Consider the following 23,193-nt stretch of genomic DNA (forward strand, 5'->3'; position numbering starts at 1 on the left):
TATCTATACAACTACAGCCAACTGACTACACTGCAAAAAGAGAAAATCTGACCTAGATTTGTAAAATATAATTTGTTACTTTATTTCACCTATTTGTTAATGGTGTTTGTGTTCACTTGTGTATTATGTGTGTGTGTGTGTGTGTGCATGTGTGTGTGTGTCTGGTAAACTCATCATGTTCTGCCTCTGCTTCCCTGCCAGTGATGCATTGTGGGAAAAAAACAGATGTGTGTGTGTGTGTTAGGGGGCTTCCCATCCCTCTTCTCTCTCCTTCACCTCTATTAGTTATCCTCTGTAGTTCTCAGAGTTAACAACCTCCGCACCTCGAGACACCCAGACCCCGGCCCTGCCCTAACCCAGCCACGCTGCACTATGACCAGCCTCAGAGCCGGACGGAGGGCCCTGGCCCTGGTTCTCCTGGTTGTCCTCCAGCTTCAGGCCTGTAGGGGACAGGGGACTGCTGAGCTCAGGAAGCCCATCTACCAGAGACTCAGACGACTTGACGATCAGGTCGGTGTGTATGGTTTTGTGTGTGTGTCTGTGTGAGTGTGTATCTGTGGGTGTGTGTCTGTGTGAGTGTGTTTGTGTGTGTGTGTGTGTGAGTGTGTCTGTGTGTGTGTGTCTGTGTGCGTCTGTGTGTCTGTGTGAGTGTGTCTGTGTGAGTGTATCTGTGTGTGTTGTGTGAGTGTGTCTGTGTGAATGTGTTTGTGTGTGTCTGTGTGTGTGTGTGTTTGTGTGTGTGAGTGTGTTTGTGTGTGTCTGTGTGTCTGTGTGAGTGTGTCTGTGTGAATGTGTTTGTGTCTGTGTGTATGTGTGAGTGTGTCTGTGTGTTTGTGTCTGTGTGAGTGTGTCTGTGTGTATCTGTGTGAGTGTGTCTGTGTGAATGTGTTTGTGTGTGTGTGTCTGTGTGAGTGTGTTTGTGTGTGTGTGTATCTGTGGGAGTGTGTCTGTGTGTATCTGTGTGAGTGTGTGTGTATAAGTCTGTTCATGTGTGTGTTTGTGTGTGTCTGTGTGCGTCTGTGTGTATATGTGTGAGTGTGTCTGTGTGAGTGTGTCTGTGTGTATCTGTGTGAGTGTGTCTGTGTGAATGTGTTTGTGTGTGTGTGTCTGTGTGAGTGTGTCTGTGTGTTTGTGTCTGTGTGTATATGTGTGAGTCTGTCTATGTGAGTGTGTCTGTGTGTATCTGTGTGAGTGTGTCTGTGTGAATGTGTCTGTGTGTGTGTGTCTGTGTGAGTGTGTCTGTGTGTATATGTGTGAGTGTGTCTGTGTGTATCTGTGTGAGTGTGTCTGTGTGAATGTGTTTGTGTGTGTCATGTGTGAGTGTGTCTGTGTGTTTGTGTCTGTGTGTATCTGTGTGAGTGTGTCTGTGTGTATCTGTGTGAGTGTGTCTGTGTGTATCTGTGGGAGACTTTCCACTAGTGTGTTGGAACATTGTGTCTGTGTGAGTGTGTCTGTGTGTATCTGTGTGAGTGTGTTTGTGTATAAGTGTGTTCTGTGATCATGTGTGTGTCTGTGTGAGTGTGTTTGTGTATAAGTCTGTTCATGTGTGTGTATGTGTGTGTGTCTCCCTTGATATGTTATTGTTTTATTACAAGAAAATTAAAAAAAAAAATGTTTTTATCATTAAGTGGGATACACTACATGACCAAAAGTATGTGGACACCTGATCGTCCAACATCTCATTCCAAAATCACAGGCATAACCATGGAGCTGGTCCCAGCTTTGCTGCTATAACAGCCTCCTCTCTTCTGAGAAGGCTTTCCACTAGATGTTGGAACATTGCTGCTATAACAGCCTCCTCTCTTCTGGGAAGGCTTTCCACTAGATGTTGGAACATTGCTGCTATAACAGCCTCCTCTCTTCTGGGAAGGTTTCCCACTACAGATGAACATTGCTGGCGGGCTATAACAGCCTCCACTCTTCTGGGAAGACTTTCCACTAGATGTTGGAACATTGGCTATAACAGCCTGCCCTCCAGGCACTGATGTTACAGGGGCGATCATTAGGCCTGGCTCACAGTCGGTGTCAACTCCAGCTTTAATAATGGGAATTGATGGGAAATGGTAAATATATCCAGCCTGAACAGCCTCCAGCTTCTGGGAATCCCAGAGGTGTTCGATGGAACAATGCTGCTATAACAGCCTCCACTCTTCTGGGATGTTCTTGCAGGCCAGTCACTAGTTGGAACTGCTTCGTTTACCTCCATACTCTTCTGGGAAGGTTTTACACTAGATGACCAACAATGCTGCTATAACAGCCTCACTCTTCTGGGAAGGCTTATGGACCACTAGATTTTGAAGATTGCTGCTATTTGTGCATCTTCTGGGAAGGTTTTCCACTAGATATTGGAACATGCTGAAACACTCTTCTGGAAAGGGCCTTCCCAAACTGTTGCCACAAATTTTGGAAGCACAGAATCGTCTAGAATATAATTTTATGCTGTAGCGTTAAGATTTCTCTTCACTAGAACTCTAGGTTCTAGCCCAAATCAATGAAAAAATCAGCCCCAGACCATTATTCTTCCTCCAACAAACTTTACAGTTGGCACTATGCATTGGGGCAGGTAGAGTTCTCCTGGCATTCGCCAAACCCAGATTCGTCCGTCGGACTGACAGATGGTGAAGCGTGATTCATCCCTCCAGAGAAAACCTTTCCACTGCTCCAGAGTCCAGAGTCCAGAGGCGGCGAGCTTCACACCACTCCAGCCGACGCTTGGCATTACGCATGGTGATCTTAGGCTTGTGTGCGGCTGCTCTGCCATGGAAACCCATTTCATGAAGCTCCCCGACGAACAGTTCTTGTGCCGACGTTGCTTCCAGAGGTAGTTTGGAACTCGGCAGTGAGTGTTGCAACCAATGACAAACTATTTTTACGCTCTTCACCACTCAGCGGTCCTGTTCTGTGAACTTGTGTGGTCTGCTTCTTCGTGGCTGAGCCGTTTTGCTCCTAGACGTTTCCACTTCACAATAACAGCACTTACAGTTGACTGGGGCAGCTCTAGCAAGGAAGACATTGGATGAACTGACTTGCTGGAAAATTTGCATCCTATGACGGTGCCACGTTGAAAGTCACTGAGATCTTCAGTACGGGTCATTCTACTGTCAATGTTTGTCTATGGAGATTGCATGGCTTGAGTGCTCGATTTTATACACCTGTCAGCAACGGGTGAAGCCGGGACCGAAGTAGCCGAATCCCCTCATTTAAACGGGTTTCCATGTACTGCTGTAAATGTAGTGTGTGTGTAAGAACTGGAGATGATTGGTTGTGTGTTTGTTTGTCAGTTCCGTCGATTCCAGGAACAGACCCTGACCCGGTTAGACCTTCTGAACCATGTGTCTAATGTGTCGACCCCCTAGAGGTCAGAGTTCAGACCCTGTCTGACCAACACAGAAACCTCACCCAGGAACTAACGCAACTCAGAGACACCACCACACAGGTTACTGTTTATATCATTTTAGTTATATTATTATTACTGTAATATTATGTTATATTTACATGTATGTTATATATTATGTTATATTATTACGTTAAAATGATTGTTATGCTTATATTTCCTTTTAGTTTGGGCCCTGTCATTGTTTTATCTTGTTTCTGTCCTGTTTTGTTTTTGTGGGGGGAAACATAAAAAATCTTACCCCAAAACAACAGGAGCTGGACGTCCTGAAAGACCGGAGCAGTAAACTAAAGAGGAAGAACAAGAGGATGGAGGGAAGACTGGCCTCGCTGGAGAGAGGACTGAGACACAGACAGGGACAGGTACTCTAATTAACAGACAGGGACAGGTACCTAGTTTAACAGACAGGACAGGTACTCCAATGGCAACAGACAGGGACAGGTACTCTAATTAACAGACAGGGACAGGTACTCCTAAGCAACAACAGACAGGGACAGGTACTCTAAGCAACAGACAGGGACAGGTACTCTAAGCAACAGACAGGGACGGGTCATTCTAATTCAACAGACAGGGACAGGTACTCTAAGCAACAACAGACAGGGACAGGTACTCTAAGCAACAGACAGGGACAGGTACTCTCATTAACAGACAGGGACAGGTACTCTACCAGTCAACAACAGACAGGGACAGGTAAGCAACAGACAGGGACAGGTAGGCAACAACAGACAGGGACAGGTACTCTATTAGCAACAACAGACAGGGACAGGTACTCTAAGCAACAGACAGGGACAGGCTGTTTTAACAGACAGGGACAGGTACTCTAAGCAACAACAGACAGGGACAGGTACAGAGGAAGAACAAGAGGATGGAGGGAAGACTCTAAGCAACAGACAGGGACAGGTACTCTCTAACAGACAGGGACAGGTACTCTACAGCAACAACAGACAGGGACAGGTACTCTAAGCAACAACAGACAGGGACAGGTACTCTAAGCAACAACAGACAGGGACAGGTACTCTAGCAACAACAGACAGGGACAGGTACTCTAAGCAACAACAGACAGGGACAGGTACTCAAGCAACAGACAGGGACAGGGACAGGTACTCTAAGCAACAGACAGGGACAGGTACTCTAAGCAACAACAGACAGGGACAGGTACTCTAAGCAACAGACACAGACAGCAACAGACAGGGACAGGGACAGGTACTCTAAGCAACAACAGACAGGGACAGGTACTCTAAGCAACAACAGACAGGGACAGGTACTCTAAGCAACAACAGACAGGGACAGGTCTAAGCAACAACAGACAGGGACAGGTACTCTAACAACACAGACAGGGACAGGTACTCTAAGCAACAACAGACAGGGACAGGTACTCTAAGCAACAACAGACAGGGACAGGTACTCTAAGCAACAACAGACAGGGACAGGTAGCAACAGACAGGGACAGGTACTCTAAGCAACAACAGACAGGTACTCTAAGCAACAACAGACAGGGACAGGTACTCTAAGCAACAACAGGGACAGGTACTCTAAGCAACAACAGACAGGGACTCAGGACAGGGACAGGTACACTAAGCAACAACAGACAGGGACAGGTACTCTAAGCAACAGACATGGACAGGTACTCTAAGCAACAGACAGGGACAGGTACTCTAGGCAACAGACAGGGACAGGTACTCTAAGCAACAACAGACAGGGACAGGTACTCTAAGCAACAACAGACAGGGACAGGTACTCTAAGCAACAACAGGGACAGGTACTCTAAGCAACAACAGACAGGGACTCTAAGCAACAACAGACAGGGACAGGTACTCTAAGCTGCAGACAGGGACAGGTACTCTAAGCAACAACAGACAGGGACAGGTACTCTAAGCAACAACAGACAGGGACAGGTCTAAGCAACAACAGACAGGGACAGGTACTCTAATCAACAACAGACAGGGACAGGTACTCTAAGCAACAGACAGGGACAACTCTAAGCAACAACAGACAGGGACAGGTACAACAACAGACAGGGACAGGTACTCTAAGCAACAGACAGACAGGGCAACAACAGACAGGGACAGGTACTCTAGCAACAACAGACAGGGACAGGTACTCTAAGCAACAACAGACAGGGACAGGTCTAAGCAACAACAGACAGGGACAGGTACTCTAAGCAGACAGACAGGGACAGGTACTCTAAGCAACAACAGACAGGGACAGGTCTAAGCAACAACAGACAGGGACAGGTACTCTAAGCAACAACAGACAGGACTCTAAGCAACAACAGACAGGGACAGGTACTCTAAGCAACAACAGACAGGGACAGGTACTCTAAGCAACAGACAGGGACAGGTACTCTAAACAACAGACAGGGACAGGTACTCTAAGCAACAACAGACAGGGACAGGTACTCTAAGCTGCAGACAGGGACAGGTACTCTAAGCAACAACAGACAGGGACAGGTACTCTAAGCAACAACAGACAGGGACAGGTACTCTAAGCAACAACAGACAGGGACAGGTACTCTAAGCAACAACAGACAGGGACAGGTACTCTAAGCAACAACAGACAGGGACAGGGACTCTAGCAACAACAGACAGGGACAGGTACTCTAAGCAACAGACAGGGACTCTAAGCAACAACAGACAGGGACAGGTACTCTAAGCAACAACAGACAGGGACAGGTACTCTAAGCAACAACAGACAGGGACAGGTACTCTAAGCAACAACAGACAGGGACTCTAAGCAACAACAGACAGGGACAGGTACTCTAAGCAACAACAGACAGGGACAGGTACTCTAAGCAACAACAGACAGGGACAGGTACTCTAAGCAACAACAGACAGGGACAGGTACTCTAAGCAACAGACAGGGACAGGTACTCTAAGCAACAACAGACAGGGACAGGTACTAAGCAACAACAGACAGGGACAGGTACTCTAAGCAACAGACAGGGACAGGTACTCTAAGCAACAACAGACAGGGACAGGTACTCTAAGCAACAACAGACAGGGACAGGTACTCTAAGCAACAACAGACAGGGACAGGTACTCTAAGCAACAGACAGGGACAGGTACTCTAAGCAACAACAGACAGGGACAGGTACTCTAAGCAACAGACAGGGACAGGTACTCTAAGCAACAACAGACAGGGACTCTAAGCAACAACAGACAGGGACAGGTACACTAAGCAACAACAGACAGGGACAGGTACTCTAAGCAACAGACATGGACAGGTACTCTAAGCAACAACAGACAGGGACAGGTACTCTAGGCAACAGACAGGGACAGGTACTCTAAGCAACAACAGACAGGGACAGGTACTCTAAGCAACAACAGACAGGGACAGGTACTCTAAGCAACAACAGACAGGGACAGGTACTCTAAGCAACAACAGACAGGGACTCTAAGCAACAACAGACAGGGACAGGTACTCTAAGCTGCAGACAGGGACAGGTACTCTAAGCAACAACAGACAGGGACAGGTACTCTAAGCTACATACAGGGACAGGTACTCTAAGCAACAACAGACAGGGACAGGTACACTAATCAACAACAGACAGGGACAGGTACTCTAAGCAACAACAGACAGGGACAGGTACTCTAAGCAACAACAGACAGGGACAGGTACTCTAAGCAACAACAGACAGGGACAGGTACTCTAAGCAACAACAGACAGGGACTCTAAGCAACAACAGACAGGGACAGGGGCTGACAGACAGGGACAGGTACTCTAAGCAACAACAGACAGGGACAGGTACTCTAAGCAACAACAGACAGGGACTCTAAGCAACAACAGACAGGGACAGGTACTCTAATCAACAACAGACAGGGACAGGTACTCTACAGCTGCAGACAGGGACAGGTACTCTAAGCAACAACAGACAGGACAGGTACTCTAAGCAACAACAGACAGGGACTCTAAGCAACAACAGACAGGGACAGGACTCTAAGCAACAACAGACAGGGACAGGCACTCTAAGCAACAACAGACAGGGACAACTCAGCAACAACAGACAGGGACAGGACTCTAAGCAACAACAGACAGGGACAGGACTCTAAGCAACAGACAGACAGGGACAGGTACTCTAAGCAACAACAGACAGGGACAGGACTCTAAGCAACAACAGACAGGGACAGGTACTCTAAGCAACAACAGACAGGGACTCTAAGCAACAACAGACAGGACAGGTACCTAAGCAACAACAGACAGGGACAGGTATCTAAGCAACAACAGACAGGGACAGGCACTCTAAGCAACAACAGACAGGGACAGGTACTCTAAGCAACAACAGACAGGGACAGGTACTCTAAGCAACAACAGACAGGGACAGGCACTCTAAGCAACAACAGACAGGGACAGGTACTCTAAGCAACAACAGACAGGGACAGGTACTCTAAGCAACAACAGACAGGTACTCTAAGCTACAGACAGGGACTCTAGGCAACAACAGACAGGGACAGGTACTGTAAGCTACAGACAGGGGCAGTTTGGGAAACACTGAGGCAGGGCCACCCAAAGTCAGTCCTGGGGCCTCCCTGGAATGTCATTTCAGTTTTTGCCCTAGCACTACACAGCTGATTCAAAGTTGGTTATTTGTGTAGTGCTCGGGGAAAAAAACAATGTGCACCCAATGAGGTTCCCAGGATCGAGTTAAGATGACCCTGACCAGATAAAAATATCTCACTCTTCCCGAGTTAATAATATAAGGTCAATTAGCCAAATGTAGTGCTTATAATCTGTTCTGCTATAACTCTCCTCTCCTCTCCTCTCCTCTCCTCTCCTCTCCTCTCCTCTCCTCTCCACAGGGCAGCAGGCAGACCCAGAGACTGAGTCAGGAGCAGGGAGAGTCTCTCTCCAGCCTCACCCTGGAGCTCCACAGCCAGGAGGGGCGTCTCGACTCCCTGGAGGCCCAGCGAGAGGAGCTTCTGGTCGGGCTGAGAGGTCTCCAGGAGTCCCTGAGGGAGCAGGGTCTCCGGATGAGCCGGCTCGAAGGGAGGCTGGGGGAGCTTTTACAGGGGAATGTAATCTCTTCCAGGGGATCAGAGAGGACAGGAGACCCCATCACCTCCAACCTCACCCCCCAGGACACAGCACCCCCACGGAGGACCCAGGCCTCCAGAGGACAGAGCCCAAGACAGGACACCCAGACATATTACCAGCCCCAGCCTCAGGCTAACATTCAGCCTCAGCCCTACTCTCAGCCCCATCCCCAACCCCATTCCCAGCCAAAACACACAAAAGACAGGAGGATGAGGACAAGACTACAGCCTCCACCTCCCCACCCCACACAACCTCCTTCTCAGTCCCAGGAGGAGAGGAAGAGGCTGGGGGAGAGAGGACAGGAGAGCCCCCGGCCTGGTCGTCCTCAACAGGGGCCAAAACCACAGTTTGTGGAGGAGACGAGAGAGGAGGGAGAGATGGAGAGGAGGAGGGGGGATGAGGTGTGGAGGAGGAGTGAAGTGACGCGGACAGAGATGAGGAGGGGAGAGGAAGAGCGGACAGAGATGAGGAGGGGAGAGGAAGAGCGGACAGAGAGGAGGAAGGAAGAGGAAGAGCGGACAGAGAGGAGGAGGGGAGAGGAAGAGCAGACAGAGAGGAGGAGGGGAGAGGAAGAGCGGACAGAGAGGAGGAAGGAAGAGGAAGAGCGGACAGAGAGGAGGAGGGGAGAGGAAGAGCAGACAGAGAGGAGGAAGGAAGAGGAAGAGCGGACAGAGAGGAGGAGGGGAGAGGAAGAGCGGACAGAGAGGAGGAGGGGAGAGGAAGAGCGGACAGAGAGGAGGAAGAAAGAGGAGGAGATGAAAGGAGAGGAATCACAAATCCAGAACCTTCTCCAGCTTCCAGTGAGACACAAGATCCCTCTGCAGCACATCCCCAGGAGAGAAGCCACCAGTAAGTACCTTCAGATCAACCTCTATCAGGTGTCAATAACAGGAAAGACAAACTCCAATAACTTTACCAGAATTCCCAGGTTTTCCGTCATTTCTGGCTGAAAGATTCCGGATGTCCTGCTTGTTCCATTGTGGTTCCAGGAATCTTCAAACGGGGATTTCTGGAACCCCTCTGTCAGCAACACAACACAGCATCCAGTGATGTAATGCCAATTAAAGAACTATAAAATAGAGAGGTGTAATAAGGTGTGACATCACATAGTATCCCATAATGAGGTGTAATGAGGTGTGACATCACATAGTATCCCATAATGAGGTGTGACATCACATAGTATCCCATAATGAGGTGTAATGTGGTGTGACATCACATAGTATCCCATAATGAGGTGAGGTGTCAACATAATGTGTAATGTGACATCACATAGTATCCCATAATGAGGTGTAAGGTGTGACATCACATAGTATCCCATAATGAGGTGTGACATCACATAGTATCCCATAATGAGGTGTAATGTGGTGTGACATCACATAGTATCCCATAATGAGGTGTAATGTGGTGTGACATCACATAGTATCCCATAATGAGGTGTAATGTGGTGTGACATCACATAGTATCCCATAATGAGGTGTGTACATAGTATCCCATAATGAGGTGTAATGTGGTGTGACATCACATAGTACATAATGATAGTATTCCATAATGAGGTGTAATGTGTGTGACATCACATAGTATCCCATAATGACATCACATAGTATCCCATAATGAGGTGTAATGTGGTGTGACATCACATAGTATCCCATAATGAGGTGTAATGTGGTGTGACATTACATAGTATCCCATAATGAGGTGTAATGTGGTGTAACATCACATAGTATCCCATAATGAGGTGTAATGTGGTGTGACATCACATAGTATCCCATAATGAGGTGTAATGTGATGTGACGTCACATAGTATCCCATAATGAGGTGTAATGTGGTGTGACATTACATAGTATCCCATAATGAGGTGTAATGTGGTGTAACATCACATAGTATCCCATAATGAGGTGTAATGTCACATAGTATCCCATAATGAGGTGTAATGTGTATCCCATAATGTGACATCACATAGTATCCCATAATGAGGTGTAATGTGGTGTGACATCACATAGTATCCCATAATGAGGTGTAATGTGGTGTGACATAGTATCCCATAATGAGGTGTAATGTGGTGTGACATCACATAGTATCCCATAATGAGGTGTAATGTGGTGTGACATCACATAGTATCCCATAATGAGGTGTAATGTGGTGTGACATTACATAGTATCCCATAATGAGGTGTAATGTGGTGTGACATCACATAGTATCCCATAATGAGGTGTAATGGACACATAGTAATGTGTAATGTGTGTGACATCACATAGTATCCCATAATGAGGTGTAATGTGGTGTGACATCACATAGTATCCCATAATGAGGTGTAATGTGGTGTGACATCACATAGTATCCCATAATGAGGTGTAATGTGGTGTGACATCACATAGTATCCCATAATGAGGTGTAATGTGGTGTGACATCACATAGTATCCCATAATGAGGTGTAATGTGGTGTGACATCACATAGTATCCCATAATGAGGTGTAATGTGGTGTGACATCACATAGTATCCCATAATGAGGTGTAATGTGGTGTGACATCACATAGTATCCCATAATGAGGTGTAATGTGGTGTGACATCACATAGTATCCCATAATGAGGTGTAATGTGGTGTGACATCACATAGTATCCCATAATGAGGTGTAATGTGGTGTGACGTCACATAGTATCCCATAATAATAGTATCCCATAATGAGGTGTAACATCACATAGTATCCCATAATGAGGTGTAATGTGGTGTGTCACATAGTATCCCATAATGAGGTGTAATGTGGTGTGACATCACATAGTATCCCATAATGAGGTGTAATGTGGTGTGACATCACATAGTATCCCATATATGAGGTGAATGTGGTGTAATATCACATAGTATCCCATAATGAGGTGTAATGTGGTGTGACATCACATAGTATCCCATAATGAGGTGTAATGTAATGTATCCCATAATGTGTGACATCACATAGTATCCCATAATGAGGTGTAATGTGGTGTGACATCACATAGTATCCCATAATGAGGTGTAATGTGGTGTGACATCACATAGTATCCCATAATGAGGTGTAATGTGGTGTGACATTACATAGTATCCCATAATGAGGTGTAATGTGGTGTGACATCACATAGTATCCCATAATGAGGTGTAATGTGGTGTGACATCACATAGTATCCCATAATGAGGTGTAATGTGGTGTGACATCACATAGTATCCCATAATGAGGTGTAATGTGGTGTGACATCACATAGTATCCCATAATGAGGTGTAATGTGGTGTGACATCATAGTATCCCATGACGTCACATAGTATCCCATAATGAGGTGTAATGTGGTGTGACATCACATAGTATCCCATAATGAGGTGTAATGTGGTGTGACATCACATAGTATCCCATAATGAGGTGTAATGTCACATAGTATCCATAATGAGGTGTAATGTGGTGTGACATTACATAGTATCCCATAATGAGGTGTAATGTGGTGTGACATCACATAGTATCCCATAATGAGGTGTAATGTGTGTGACATCACATAGTATCCCATAATGAGGTGTAATGTGGTGTGACATCACATAGTATCCCATAATGAGGTGTAATGTGTGTGACATCACATAGTATCCCATAATGAGGTGTAATGTGGTGTGACATCACATAGTATCCATAATGAGGTGTAATGTGGTGTGACATCACATAGTATCCCATAATGAGGTGTAATGTGGTGTGACATCACATAGTATCCCATAATGAGGTGTAATGTGGTGTGACATCACATAGTATCCCATAATGAGGTGTAATATGGTGTGACATCACATAGTATCCCATAATGAGGTGTAACATCACATAGTATCCCATAATGAGGTGTAATGTGATGTGACGTCACATAGTATCCCATAATGAGGTGTAATGTGGTGTGACATCACATAGTATCCCATAATGAGGTGTAATGTGGTGTGACATCACATAGTATCCCATAATGAGGTGTAATGTCACATAGTATCCCATAATGAGGTGTAATGTGGTGTGACATCACATAGTATCCCATAATGAGGTGTAATGTGGTGTGACATCACATAGTATCCCATAATGAGGTGTAATGTGGTGTGACATCACATAGTATCCCATAATGAGGTGTAATGTCACATAGTATCCCATAATGAGGTGTAATGTGTGACATCACATAGTATCCCATAATGAGGTGTAATGTGGTGTGACATCACATAGTATCCCATAATGAGGTGTAATGTAATGTGACATCACATAGTATCCCATAATGAGGTGTAATGTGGTGTGACATCACATAGTATCCCATAATGACGTGTAATGTGGTGTGACATCACATAGTATCCCATAATGAGGTGTAATGTGGTGTGACATCACATAGTATCCCATAATGAGGTGTAATGTGGTGTGACATCACATAGTATCCCATAATGAGGTGTAATGTGGTGTGACATCACATAGTATCCCATAATGAGGTGTAATGTGGTGTGACATCACATAGTATCCCATAATGAGGTGTAATGTGGTGTGACATTACATAGTATCCCATAATGAGGTGTAATGTGGTGTGACATCACATAGTATCCCATAATGAGGTGTAATGTGGTGTGACGTCACATAGTATCCCATAATGAGGTGTAATGTGGTGTGACATTCACATAGTATCCCATAATGAGGTGTAATGTGGTGTGACATTACATAGTATCCCATAATGAGGTGTAATGTGATGTGACATTACATAGTATCCCATAATGAGGTGTAATGTGGTGTGACATTACATAGTATCCCATAATGAGGTGTAATGTGGTGTGACATCACATAGTATCCCATAGAGAGGTGTAATGTGGTGTGACATTACATAGTATCCCATAGAGAGGTGTAATGTGGTGTGACATTACATAGTATCCCATAAAGAGGTGTAATGTGGTGTGACATCACATAGTATCCCATAATGAGGTGTAATGTGGTGTGACATTACATAGTATCCCATAAAGAGGTGTAATGTGGTGTGACATTACATAGTATCCCCTAAAGAGATGTAATGTGGTGTGACATTACATAGTATCCCATAGAATAGTTAGACATTTTTGCAAACAAAAAACGGAAATATCACATTTAAATAAGTATTCAGACCCTTTACTCAGTACTTTGTTGAAGCACCTTTGACAGCGATTACAGCCTCTAGTCTTCTTGTGTATGACGCTACAAGCTTGGCACACCTGTATTTGGGGAGTTTCTCCCATTCTTCTCTGCAGATCCTTTCAAGCTCTGTCAGGTTGGATGGGGAGCGTTGCTTCGCTGCACAGCTATTTTCACGTCTCTCCGGAGATGTTCGATCGGGTTCAAGTCCGTGCTCTGACTGGGCCACTCAAGGACATTCAGAGAGACTTGTCCCGAAGCCACTCCTGCATTGTCTTGGCTGTGTGCTTAGGGTCATTGTGCTGTTGGAAGGTGAACCTTCGCCCCAGTCTGAGCGCTCTGTAACAGGTTTTCATCATGGATCTCTGTGTACTCTGCTCCGTTCACCTTTCCCTCGATCCTGACTAGTCTCCCAGTCCCTGCCGCTGAAAATCATCCCCACAGCATAGGGAGGGTGCCAGGTTTCCTCCAGATGTGATGCTTGGCATTCAGGCCAAAGAGTTCAATCTTGGTTTCATCAGACCAGAGAATCTTGTTTCTCATTGTCTGCGAGTCTTTAGGTGCGTTTTGACAAACTCCTAAGGAGTGGCTTCCGTCTGACCACCACCCTACCATAAAGGCCTGATTGGTGGAGTGCTGCATAGGTTTTTGTTCTTCTGGAAGGTTCTGCCATCTCCACAGAGGAACTCTGGAGCTCTGTCAGAGTGACCATCGGGTTCTTGGTCACATCCCTGACCAAGGTCCTTCTCCACCAATTGCTCAGTCTGGCAGGACGGCCAGCTCTAGGAAGAGTCTTGGTGGTTCCAAACTTCTTCCATTTAAGAATGATGGAGGCCACTGGGCCCTTCAATGCTGCAGAAATGTTTTGGTACCCTTGGAGGCCACTGTGTTCTTGGGGATCTTCAATTCTGCAGTATTATTATTATTTTTACCCTTCCTCAGATCTGTGTCTCGACACAATCCTGTCTCTGAGCTCTACGGACAATTCCTTCGACCTCATGGCTTGGTTTTTGCTCTGACATGCACTTGTCAACTGTGGGACCTTATATAGACTGGTGTGTGTCTTTCCAAATCATATCCAATCAACTGAATTTACCACAGGTGGACTCCAATCAAATTGTAGAAACATCTCAAGGATGATCAATGGAAACAGGATGTACCTGAGCTCAATTTCGAGTCTCATAGCAAAGGGTCTGAATACTTATTGTCACGCTGGTATGACAGAATGGGAGACAGGCGCAGGAATACGTAATAGGTGTTTTTATTGACCCAAATTACAGCGTGCCGTGTAAAGGCACGCAGACCAAACAAACACGTATACAAAACACAGGGTAGAAACCCAAACAAAAGAGTGAGGAGTACCAATACAGGAGTACCAATACAGGAGTACCAATACAGGAGTACCAATACAGGAGTACCAATACAGGAGTACCAATACAGGAGTACCAATACAGGAGTACCAATACAGCAGTACCAATACAGGAGTACCAATACAGGAGTACCAATACAGGAGTACCAATACAGGAGATCCGTAATCATCTGTGCACAACACAAGTGACATGCAGAAAGCCAAACCAAAGCACCTGTTTTCACTTTGTCATTATGGAGTATTGTGATGTCATTACGGGGTATTGTGATGTCATTATGGGGTATTGTGATGTCATTACGGGGTATTGTGATGTCATTATGGGGTATTGTGATGTCATTATGGGGTATTGTGATGTCATCATGGGGTATTGTGATGTCATCATGGGGTATTGTGATGTCATCATGGGGTATTGTGATGTCATCATGGGGTATTGTGTGTATATTGATGAGGAAAATAATGAATTGAATCCATTCTAGAATAAGGCCGTAACATAAGAAAACTTTCACAATGCACTGTACGTGTTTTACATCCAGAAACAACATCTGCTGAGTACGAGAGACCAGGAACACACACACACACACACACACACACACACACACACACACACACACACACACACACACACACACACACACATTGATAAAGGCATTGTTGTGTTTTTCCATTCAGTTCGGAGGGAATTGGAGTGAACCATTACATTTGCCCCATCACAAGGTCCTCTGCTCTCTAAATAGATAAACAGACGAATATTGATGAGAGAGAGAGAGAGAGAAGAGAGAGAGAGAGAGAGAGAGAGAGAGAGAGAGAATGAGATGAGAGAGAGAGTGAGACAGAGAGAGAGAGAGAGAGAGAGAGAGAGACAGAGAGAGAGAGAGACACAGAGAGAGAGAGAACAGAGAGAGAGAGAGAGAGAGAGAACAGAGAGAGAACAGAGAGAGAATGAGAGAGAGAGAGAGAGAGAGAGAGAGGTTACGTGTGTGATAGATACAGGATATAGTCTCAGTGGGTTTGGACCATCTGAGAGTTAAGAGTTATGTTCACATCTGAAGAATCAATCTAACTCTATTGTTCACGCTGAATAACCTAATATAAATAGACCCAGTTAGAGAATCACTATATTCTGTAAGTCTAGAAAGTGATACACACTGCCTTGGCCAAGAAATGCAGAATCATCTCTACACATTGATCAGTCAGCTGGTTATAACAGTTTGTGATTGACATGTTGATAAATGGCTGACAGAATCAGTTCTCTTCAACCTTCCTATAGTCTGTTTCTATAGCCTTCCTATAGCCTGGGTACCAGTCTGTTTCTATAGCCTGGGTACCAGTCTGTTTCTATAGCCTTCCTATAGTCTGAGTACCAGTCTGTTTCTATAGCCTTCCTATAGTCTGAGTACCAGTCTGTTTCTATAGCCTTCCTATAGCCTGAGTACCAGTCTGTTTCTATAGCCTTCCTATAGTCTGAGTACCAGTCTGTTTCTATAGCCTTCCTATAGTCTGAGTACCAGTCTGTTTCTATAGCCTTCCTATAGCCTGAGTACCAGTCTGTTTCTATAGCCTTCCTATAGTCTGAGTACCAGTCTGTTTCTATAGCCTTCCTATAGTCTGAGTACCAGTCTGTTTCTATAGCCTTCCTATAGCCTGGCTACCAGTCTGTTTCTATAGCCTTCCTATAGTCTGAGTACCAGTCTGTTTCCTTCCTATAGTCTGAGTACCAGTCTGTTTCTATAGCCTTCCCATAGCCTGAGTACCAGTGTGTTTCTATAGCCTTCCTATAGCCTGGGTACCAGTCTGTTTCTACAGCCTTCCGATAGCCTGGCTACCAGTCTGTTTCTATAGCCTTCCTATAGTCTGGGTACCAGTCTGTTTCTATAACCATCCTATAGCCTGGCTACCAGTCTGCAGCCTTCCTATAGCCTGGGTACCAGTCTGTTTCTATAACCATCCTATAGCCTGGCTACCAGTCTGTTTCTATAGCCATCCTATAGCCTGGCTACCAGTCTGTTTCTATAGCCTTCCTATAGTCTGGGTACCAGTCTGTTTCTATAGCCTTCCTATAGCCTGGGTACCAGTCTGTTTCTACAGCCTTCCTATAGTCTGGGTACCAGTCTGTTTCTATAACCTTCCTATAGTCTGGGTACCAGTCTGTTTCTATAGCCTTCCTATAGCCTGGGTACCAGTCTGTTTCTACAGCCATCCTATAGCCTGGCTACCAGTCTGTTTCTACAGCCATCCTATAGCCTGGCTACCAGTCTGTTTCTATAGCCTTCCTATAGTCTGGGTACCAGTCTGTTTCTATAGCCTTCCTATAGCCTGGGTACCAGTCTGTTTCTACAGCCTTCCTATAGCCTGGCTACCAGTCTGTTTCTATAGCCTTCCTATAGCCTGGCTACCAGTCTGTTTCTATATATCTTCCTATAGTCTGGGTACCAGTCTGTTTCTATAACCTTCCTATAGCCTGGCTACCAGTCTGTTTCTATAGCCTTCCTATAGTCTGGGTACCAGTCTGTTTCTATAACCTTCCTATAGTCTGGGTACCAGTCTGTTTCTATAGATAGCCTGGGTACCAGTCTGTTTCTATAGCCTTCCTATAGTCTGGGTACCAGTCTGTTTCTATAGCCTTCCTATAGTCTGGGTACCAGTCTGTTCCTATAGCCTGGCTACCAGTCTGTTTCTATAGCCTTCCTATAGTCTGAGTACCAGTCTGTTTCCCTCCTATAGCCTGAGTACCAGTCTGTTTCTATAGCCTTCCTATAGCCTGAGTACCAGTCTGTTCCTATAGCCTGGCTACCAGTCTGTTCCTATAGCCTGGCTACCAGTCTGTTTCTATAGCCTTCCTATAGTCTGAGTACCAGTCTGTTTCCCTCCTATAGCCTGGCTACCAGTCTGTTTCTATAGCCTTCCTATAGTCTGAGTACCAGTCTGTTTCTATAGCCTTCCTATAGTCTGAGTACCAGTCTGTTTCTATAGCCTTCCTATAGCCTGAGTACCAGTCTGTTTCCTTCCTATAGCCTGAGTACCAGTCTGTTTCCTTCCTATAGCCTGGGTACCAGTCTGTTTCCTTCCTATAGCCTGGGTACCAGTCTGTTTCCTTCCTATAGCCTGGGTACCAGTCTGTTTCTATAACCTTCCTATAGCCTGGGTACCAGTCTGTTTCTATAGCCTTCCTATAGCCTGGGTACCAGTCTGTTTCTATAGCCTTCCTATAGCCTGGGTACCAGTCTGTTTCTATAACCTTCCTATAGCCTGGGTACCAGTCTGTTTCTATAGCCTTCCTATAGCCTGGGTACCAGTCTGTTTCCTTCCTATAGCCTGGGTACCAGTCTGTTTCCTTCCTATAGCCTGGGTACCAGTCTGTTTCTATAACCTTCCTATAGCCTGGGTACCAGTCTGTTTCCTTCCTATAGCCTGGGTACCAGTCTGTTTCCTTCCTATAGTCTGGGTACCAGTCTGTTTCTTTTCCTATAGCCAGTCAGTCTGTTTCCTTCCTATAGCCTGGCTACCAGTCTGTTTCCTTCCCTATAGCCTGGGTACCAGTCTGTTTCCTCCTATAGCCTGGCTACCAGTCTGAAGCCTGGCTACCAGTCTGTTTCTATGGCCTTCCTATAGTCTGAGTACCAGTCTGTTTCCTTCCTATAGCCTGGCTACCAGTCTGTTTCTATAACCATCCTATAGCCTGGCTACCAGTCTGTTTCTATAGCCTTCCTATAGCCTGGCTACCAGTCTGTTTCTAGCCTTCCTATAGTCTGGGTACAGTCTGTTTCTATAACCTTCCTATAGCCTGGCTACCAGTCTGTTTCTATAGCCTTCCTATAGTCTGGGTACCAGTCTGTTTCTATAACCTTCCTATAGTCTGGGTACCAGTCTGTTTCTATAGCCTTCCTATAGCCTGGGTACCAGTCTGTTTCTATAGCCTTCCTATAGTCTGGTACCAGTCTGTTTCTATAGCCTTCCTATAGGTACCAGTCTGAGCCTGGCTACCAGTCTGTTTCTATAGCCTTCCTATAGTCTGAGTACCAGTCTGAGAGGGTACCAGTCTGTTTCTATAGCCTTCCTATAGCCTGAGTACCAGTTCCTATAGCCTGGCTACCAGTCTGTTTCTAGGAGATAGTCTGGAGTACCAGTCTGTTTCCCTCCATAGCCTGGCTACCAGTCCTATAGCCTTCCTATAGTCTGAGTACCAGTCTGTTTCTACAGCCTTCCTATCCTGGCTACCAGTCTGTTTCTAGCCTTCCTATAGTCTGAGTACCAGTCTGTTTCTACAGCCTTCCTCCTGGCTACCAGTCTGTTTCTATATCCCATAGCCTGGGTACCAGTCTGTTTCCTTCCTATAGCCTGGGTACCAGTCTGTTTCTACAGCCTTCCTTAGCCTGGCTACCAGTCTGTTTCTATAACCTTCCTAGCCTGGGTACCAGTCTGTTTCCCTTCCTATAGCCTGGGTACCAGTCTGTTTCTATAGCCTTCCATAGCCTGGCTACCAGTCTGTTTCTATAACCTTCCTATAGCCTGGGTACCAGTCTCTATAGCCATCCTATAGCCTGGCTACCAGTCTGTTTCTCCTTCCTATAGCCTGGGTACCAGTCTGTTTCCTTCCTATAGCCAAGGAAGTCTGTTTCAAATATAGCCTTATATAGTCTGGGTACCAGTCTGTTTCTATAGCATCCAGTCTGGGTACCAGTCTGTTTCTATAACCATCCTATAGCCTGGCTACCAGTCTGTTTCTATAGCCTTCCTATAGTCTGAGTACCAGTCTGTTCCTTCCTATAGTCTGAGTACCATAGTCTGAGTACCAGTCTGTTTCTATAGCCTTCCTATAGCCTGGGTACCAGTCTGTTTCTAGGCCTTCCTTAGTCTGAGTACCAGTCTGTTTCTATAGCCTTCCTATAGCCTGGGTACCAGTCTGTTTCTATGGCCTTCCTGAGCCTGGGTACCAGTCTGAAACTGGCTACCAGTCTGTTTCTATAGCCTTCCTATAGCCTGGGTACCAGTCTGTTTCTATGGCCTTCCTATAGGGGTACCAGTCTGTTTCCTTCCTATAGTCTGGCTACCAGTCTGTCCAGAGTCTGGAACTACCAGTCTGTTTCTTCCTATAGCCTGAGACCAGTCCCTTCCTATAGCCTGGTACCAGTCTGTTTCCTTCCTATAGAACCAGTCTGTTTCCTTCCTATAGCCTGGCTACCAGTCTGTTTCCTTCCTATAGCCTGGCTACCAGTCTGTTTCTAGGAACCAGTACCAGCTCTTCCTATAGCCTGGCTACCAGTCTGTTTCTATAACCATCCTATAGCCTGGCTACCAGAGAGGAACCATCCTATCTGGTACCAGTCCTATAGCCTTCCTATAGTCTGTACCAGTCTGTTTCTATAGATAGCCTGGGAACCAGTCTGTTTCTCAGCCTTCCTATAGTCTGGGTACCAGTGTTTCTATAACCTTCCTATAGTCTGGGTACCAGTCTGTTTCTATAGATAGCCTGGGTACCAGTCTGTTTCTACAGCCATCCTATAGCCTGGCTACCAGTCTGTTTCACAGCCATCCTATAGCCTGCTACCAGTCTGTTTCTATAGCCTTCCTATAGTCTGGGTACCAGTCTGTTTCTATAGCCTTCCATAGCCTGGGTACCAGTCTGTTTCTACAGCCTTCCTATAGCCTGGCTACCAGTCTGTTTCTATAGCCTTCCTATAGCCTGGCTACCAGTCTGTTTCTATAGCCTTCCTATAGTCTGGGTACCAGTCTGTTTCTATAACCTTCCTATAGGCTACCAGTCTGTTTCTATAGCCTTCCTATAGTCTGGGTACCAGTCTGTTTCTATAACCTTCCTATAGTCTGGGTACCAGTCTGTTTCTATAACCTTCCTATAGCCTGGGAACCAGTCTGTTTCTATAGCCTTCCTATAGTCTGGGTACCAGTCTGTTTCTATAGCCTTCCTATAGTCTGAGTACCAGTCTGTTTCTATAGCCTTCCTATAGTCTGAGTACCAGTCTGTTTCTATAGCCTTCCTATAGTCTGAGTACCAGTCTGTTTCTATAGCCTTCCTATAGTCTGAGTACCAGTCTGTTTCTATAGCCTTCCTATAGCCTGAGTACCAGTCTGTTTCTATAGCCTTCCTATAGTCTGAGTACCAGTCTGTTCCTATAGCCTGGCTACCAGTCTGTTTCTATAGCCTTCCTGTAGTCTGAGTACCAGTCTGTTTCTATAGCCTTCCTATAGTCTGAGTACCAGTCTGTTTCTATAGCCTGGCTACCAGTCTGTTTCTATCTTCCTATAGCCTGGCTACCAGTCTGTTTCTATAGCCTTCCTATAGTCTGAGTACCAGTCTGTTTCTATAGCCTTCCTATAGGAGTACCAGTCTGTTTCTATAGCCTTCCTATAGCCTGGGTACCAGTCTGTTTCCAGTCCTATCTGAGTACCAGTCTGTAGCCTGAGTACCAGTCTGTTTCTATAGCCTGGCTACCAGTCTGTTTCTATAGCTTCTGAGCCTGGGTACCAGTCCTCTTCCTATAGCCTGGGTACCAGTCTGTTTCCTTCCTATAGCCTGGGTACCAGTCTGCTTTTAGCTGTTCGTCATCATGGTGTGTTTGACCTATAAAACATGACTGAGAATAAAGCTGTTACACTGACAGTCCTGTTCTCCGGCCAGAACCCCCATCCAGCCAGTCCTGCAGGGACCATCATCCTGGGCTACAGTAGACTTCAGGCTTCATGATTTACTGTCTGCTTTTACTACATTGTCCTGACCTGTGGATGTGAGGAGGAGGGAGAGAGAGAGGGAAGGAGAGGGAATGAGATAGAAAGAGAGAAAGGGGATAGTCTAGTTGTTGTCCCCTCATATCCTCCTGCTCATATCTCCAGATCTCTCTCTCTCTCTCCCTCCTCCTCACATCCATATGAGGGGATAGTCTAGTTGTTGTCCACTCATATCCTCCTGCTCATATCCCCAGAGCTCTTTCTCTCATTCCCTCTCCTTCCCTCTCTCTCTCCCTCCTCCTCACATCCATATGAGGGGATAGTCGTAACAGCAAGGAGGTAGGAAGATATCAAATGTATTTATGAAGCCCTTTTTACATCAGCTGATGTCACAAAGTGCTGTACAGGAACCCAGCCTAAAACCCCAAACAGCAAGCAATGCAGATGTAGAAGCACGGTGGCTAGGAAAAACTCCAGAGAAAGTCAGGAACCTAGGAAGAAACCTAGAGAGGAACCAGGCTCTGAGGGGTGACCAGTCCTCTTCTGGCTGTACTGGGTAGAGAGGAACCAGGCTCTGAGGGGTGGCCAGTCCTCTTCTGGCTGTACTGGGTAGAGAGGAACCAGGCTCTGGGGGGTGGCCAGTCCTCTTCTAGCTGTACTGGGTAGAGAGGAACCAGTCTCTGAGGGGTGGCCAGTCCTCTTCTAGCTGTGCTGGGTGGAGAGGAACCAGGCTCTGAGGGGTGGCCAGTCCTCTTCTGGCTGTACTGGGTGGAGAGGAACCAGGCTCTGAGGGGTGGCCAGTCCTCTTCTGGCTGTACTGGGTAGAGAGGAACCAGGCTCTGAGGGGTGACCAGTCCTCTTCTGGCTGTACTGGGTAGAGAGGAACCAGGCTCTGAGGGGTGGCCAGTCCTCTTCTGGCTGTACTGGGTAGAGAGGAACCAGGCTCTGAGGGGTGGCCAGTCCTCTTCTGGCTGTACTGGGTAGAGAGGAACCAGGCTCTGAGGGGTGGCCAGTCCTCTTCTGGCTGTACTGGGTAGAGAGGAACCAGGCTCTGAGGGGTGGCCAGTCCTCTTCTGGCTGTACTGGGTAGAGAGGAACCAGGCTCTGAGGGGTGACCAGTCCTCTTCTGGCTGTACTGGGTAGAGAGGAACCAGGCTCTGAGGGGTGACCAGTCCTCTTCTGGCTGTACTGGGTAGAGATTATAATACTACATGGCCATTAACCCCAGATTGTTCAGATGTTGAAACGTTCATAGATGACCAACAGGGTCAAATAATAACCCCGGTGGGGATCTGCATTCAAATAGTTTTACAAGGTAGTCTGTTTTTGAGATCTGTATTGAAAGAGTTTTAGTCCAATTGTTCCCTCTGAAAAGGAGTTATCCCAGGTCTGATGTCACAATGAGTAGTTACAACTAGAGTTATCCCAGGTCTGATGTCACAACTAGAGTTATCCCAGGTCTGATGTCACAACTAGAGTTATCCCAGGTCTGACTTCACAACGAGTAGTTACAACTAGAGTTATCCCAGGTCTGACTTCACAACGAGTAGTTACAACTAGAGTTATCCCAGGTCTGATGTCACAACGAGTAGTTACA

The 23,193-nt window shown here is 46.1% G+C and overlaps 1 protein-coding gene across 1 annotated transcript in view; it reads left to right on the forward strand.

The window, feature by feature from the left end:
* Window positions 1-254: 254 nt before the first annotated feature.
* The window catches only part of LOC118382233 (trichohyalin), a 28,534-nt gene continuing 5,595 nt past the window's right edge, over window positions 255-23,193 (forward strand). Inside the window, 4 exon segments of the mRNA XM_052509289.1 lie at window positions 255-510; window positions 3,282-3,436; window positions 3,649-3,756; window positions 8,191-9,274. Of these exon segments, the coding sequence (XP_052365249.1) occupies window positions 3,703-3,756; window positions 8,191-9,274 (1,138 nt within the window). The 5' untranslated portion in view covers window positions 255-510; window positions 3,282-3,436; window positions 3,649-3,702.

The sequence above is a fragment of the Oncorhynchus keta genome, unplaced genomic scaffold, assembly GCF_023373465.1.
Source record: "Oncorhynchus keta strain PuntledgeMale-10-30-2019 unplaced genomic scaffold, Oket_V2 Un_contig_4355_pilon_pilon, whole genome shotgun sequence".
In the NCBI taxonomy this organism is placed as follows: domain Eukaryota; kingdom Metazoa; phylum Chordata; class Actinopteri; order Salmoniformes; family Salmonidae; genus Oncorhynchus; species Oncorhynchus keta.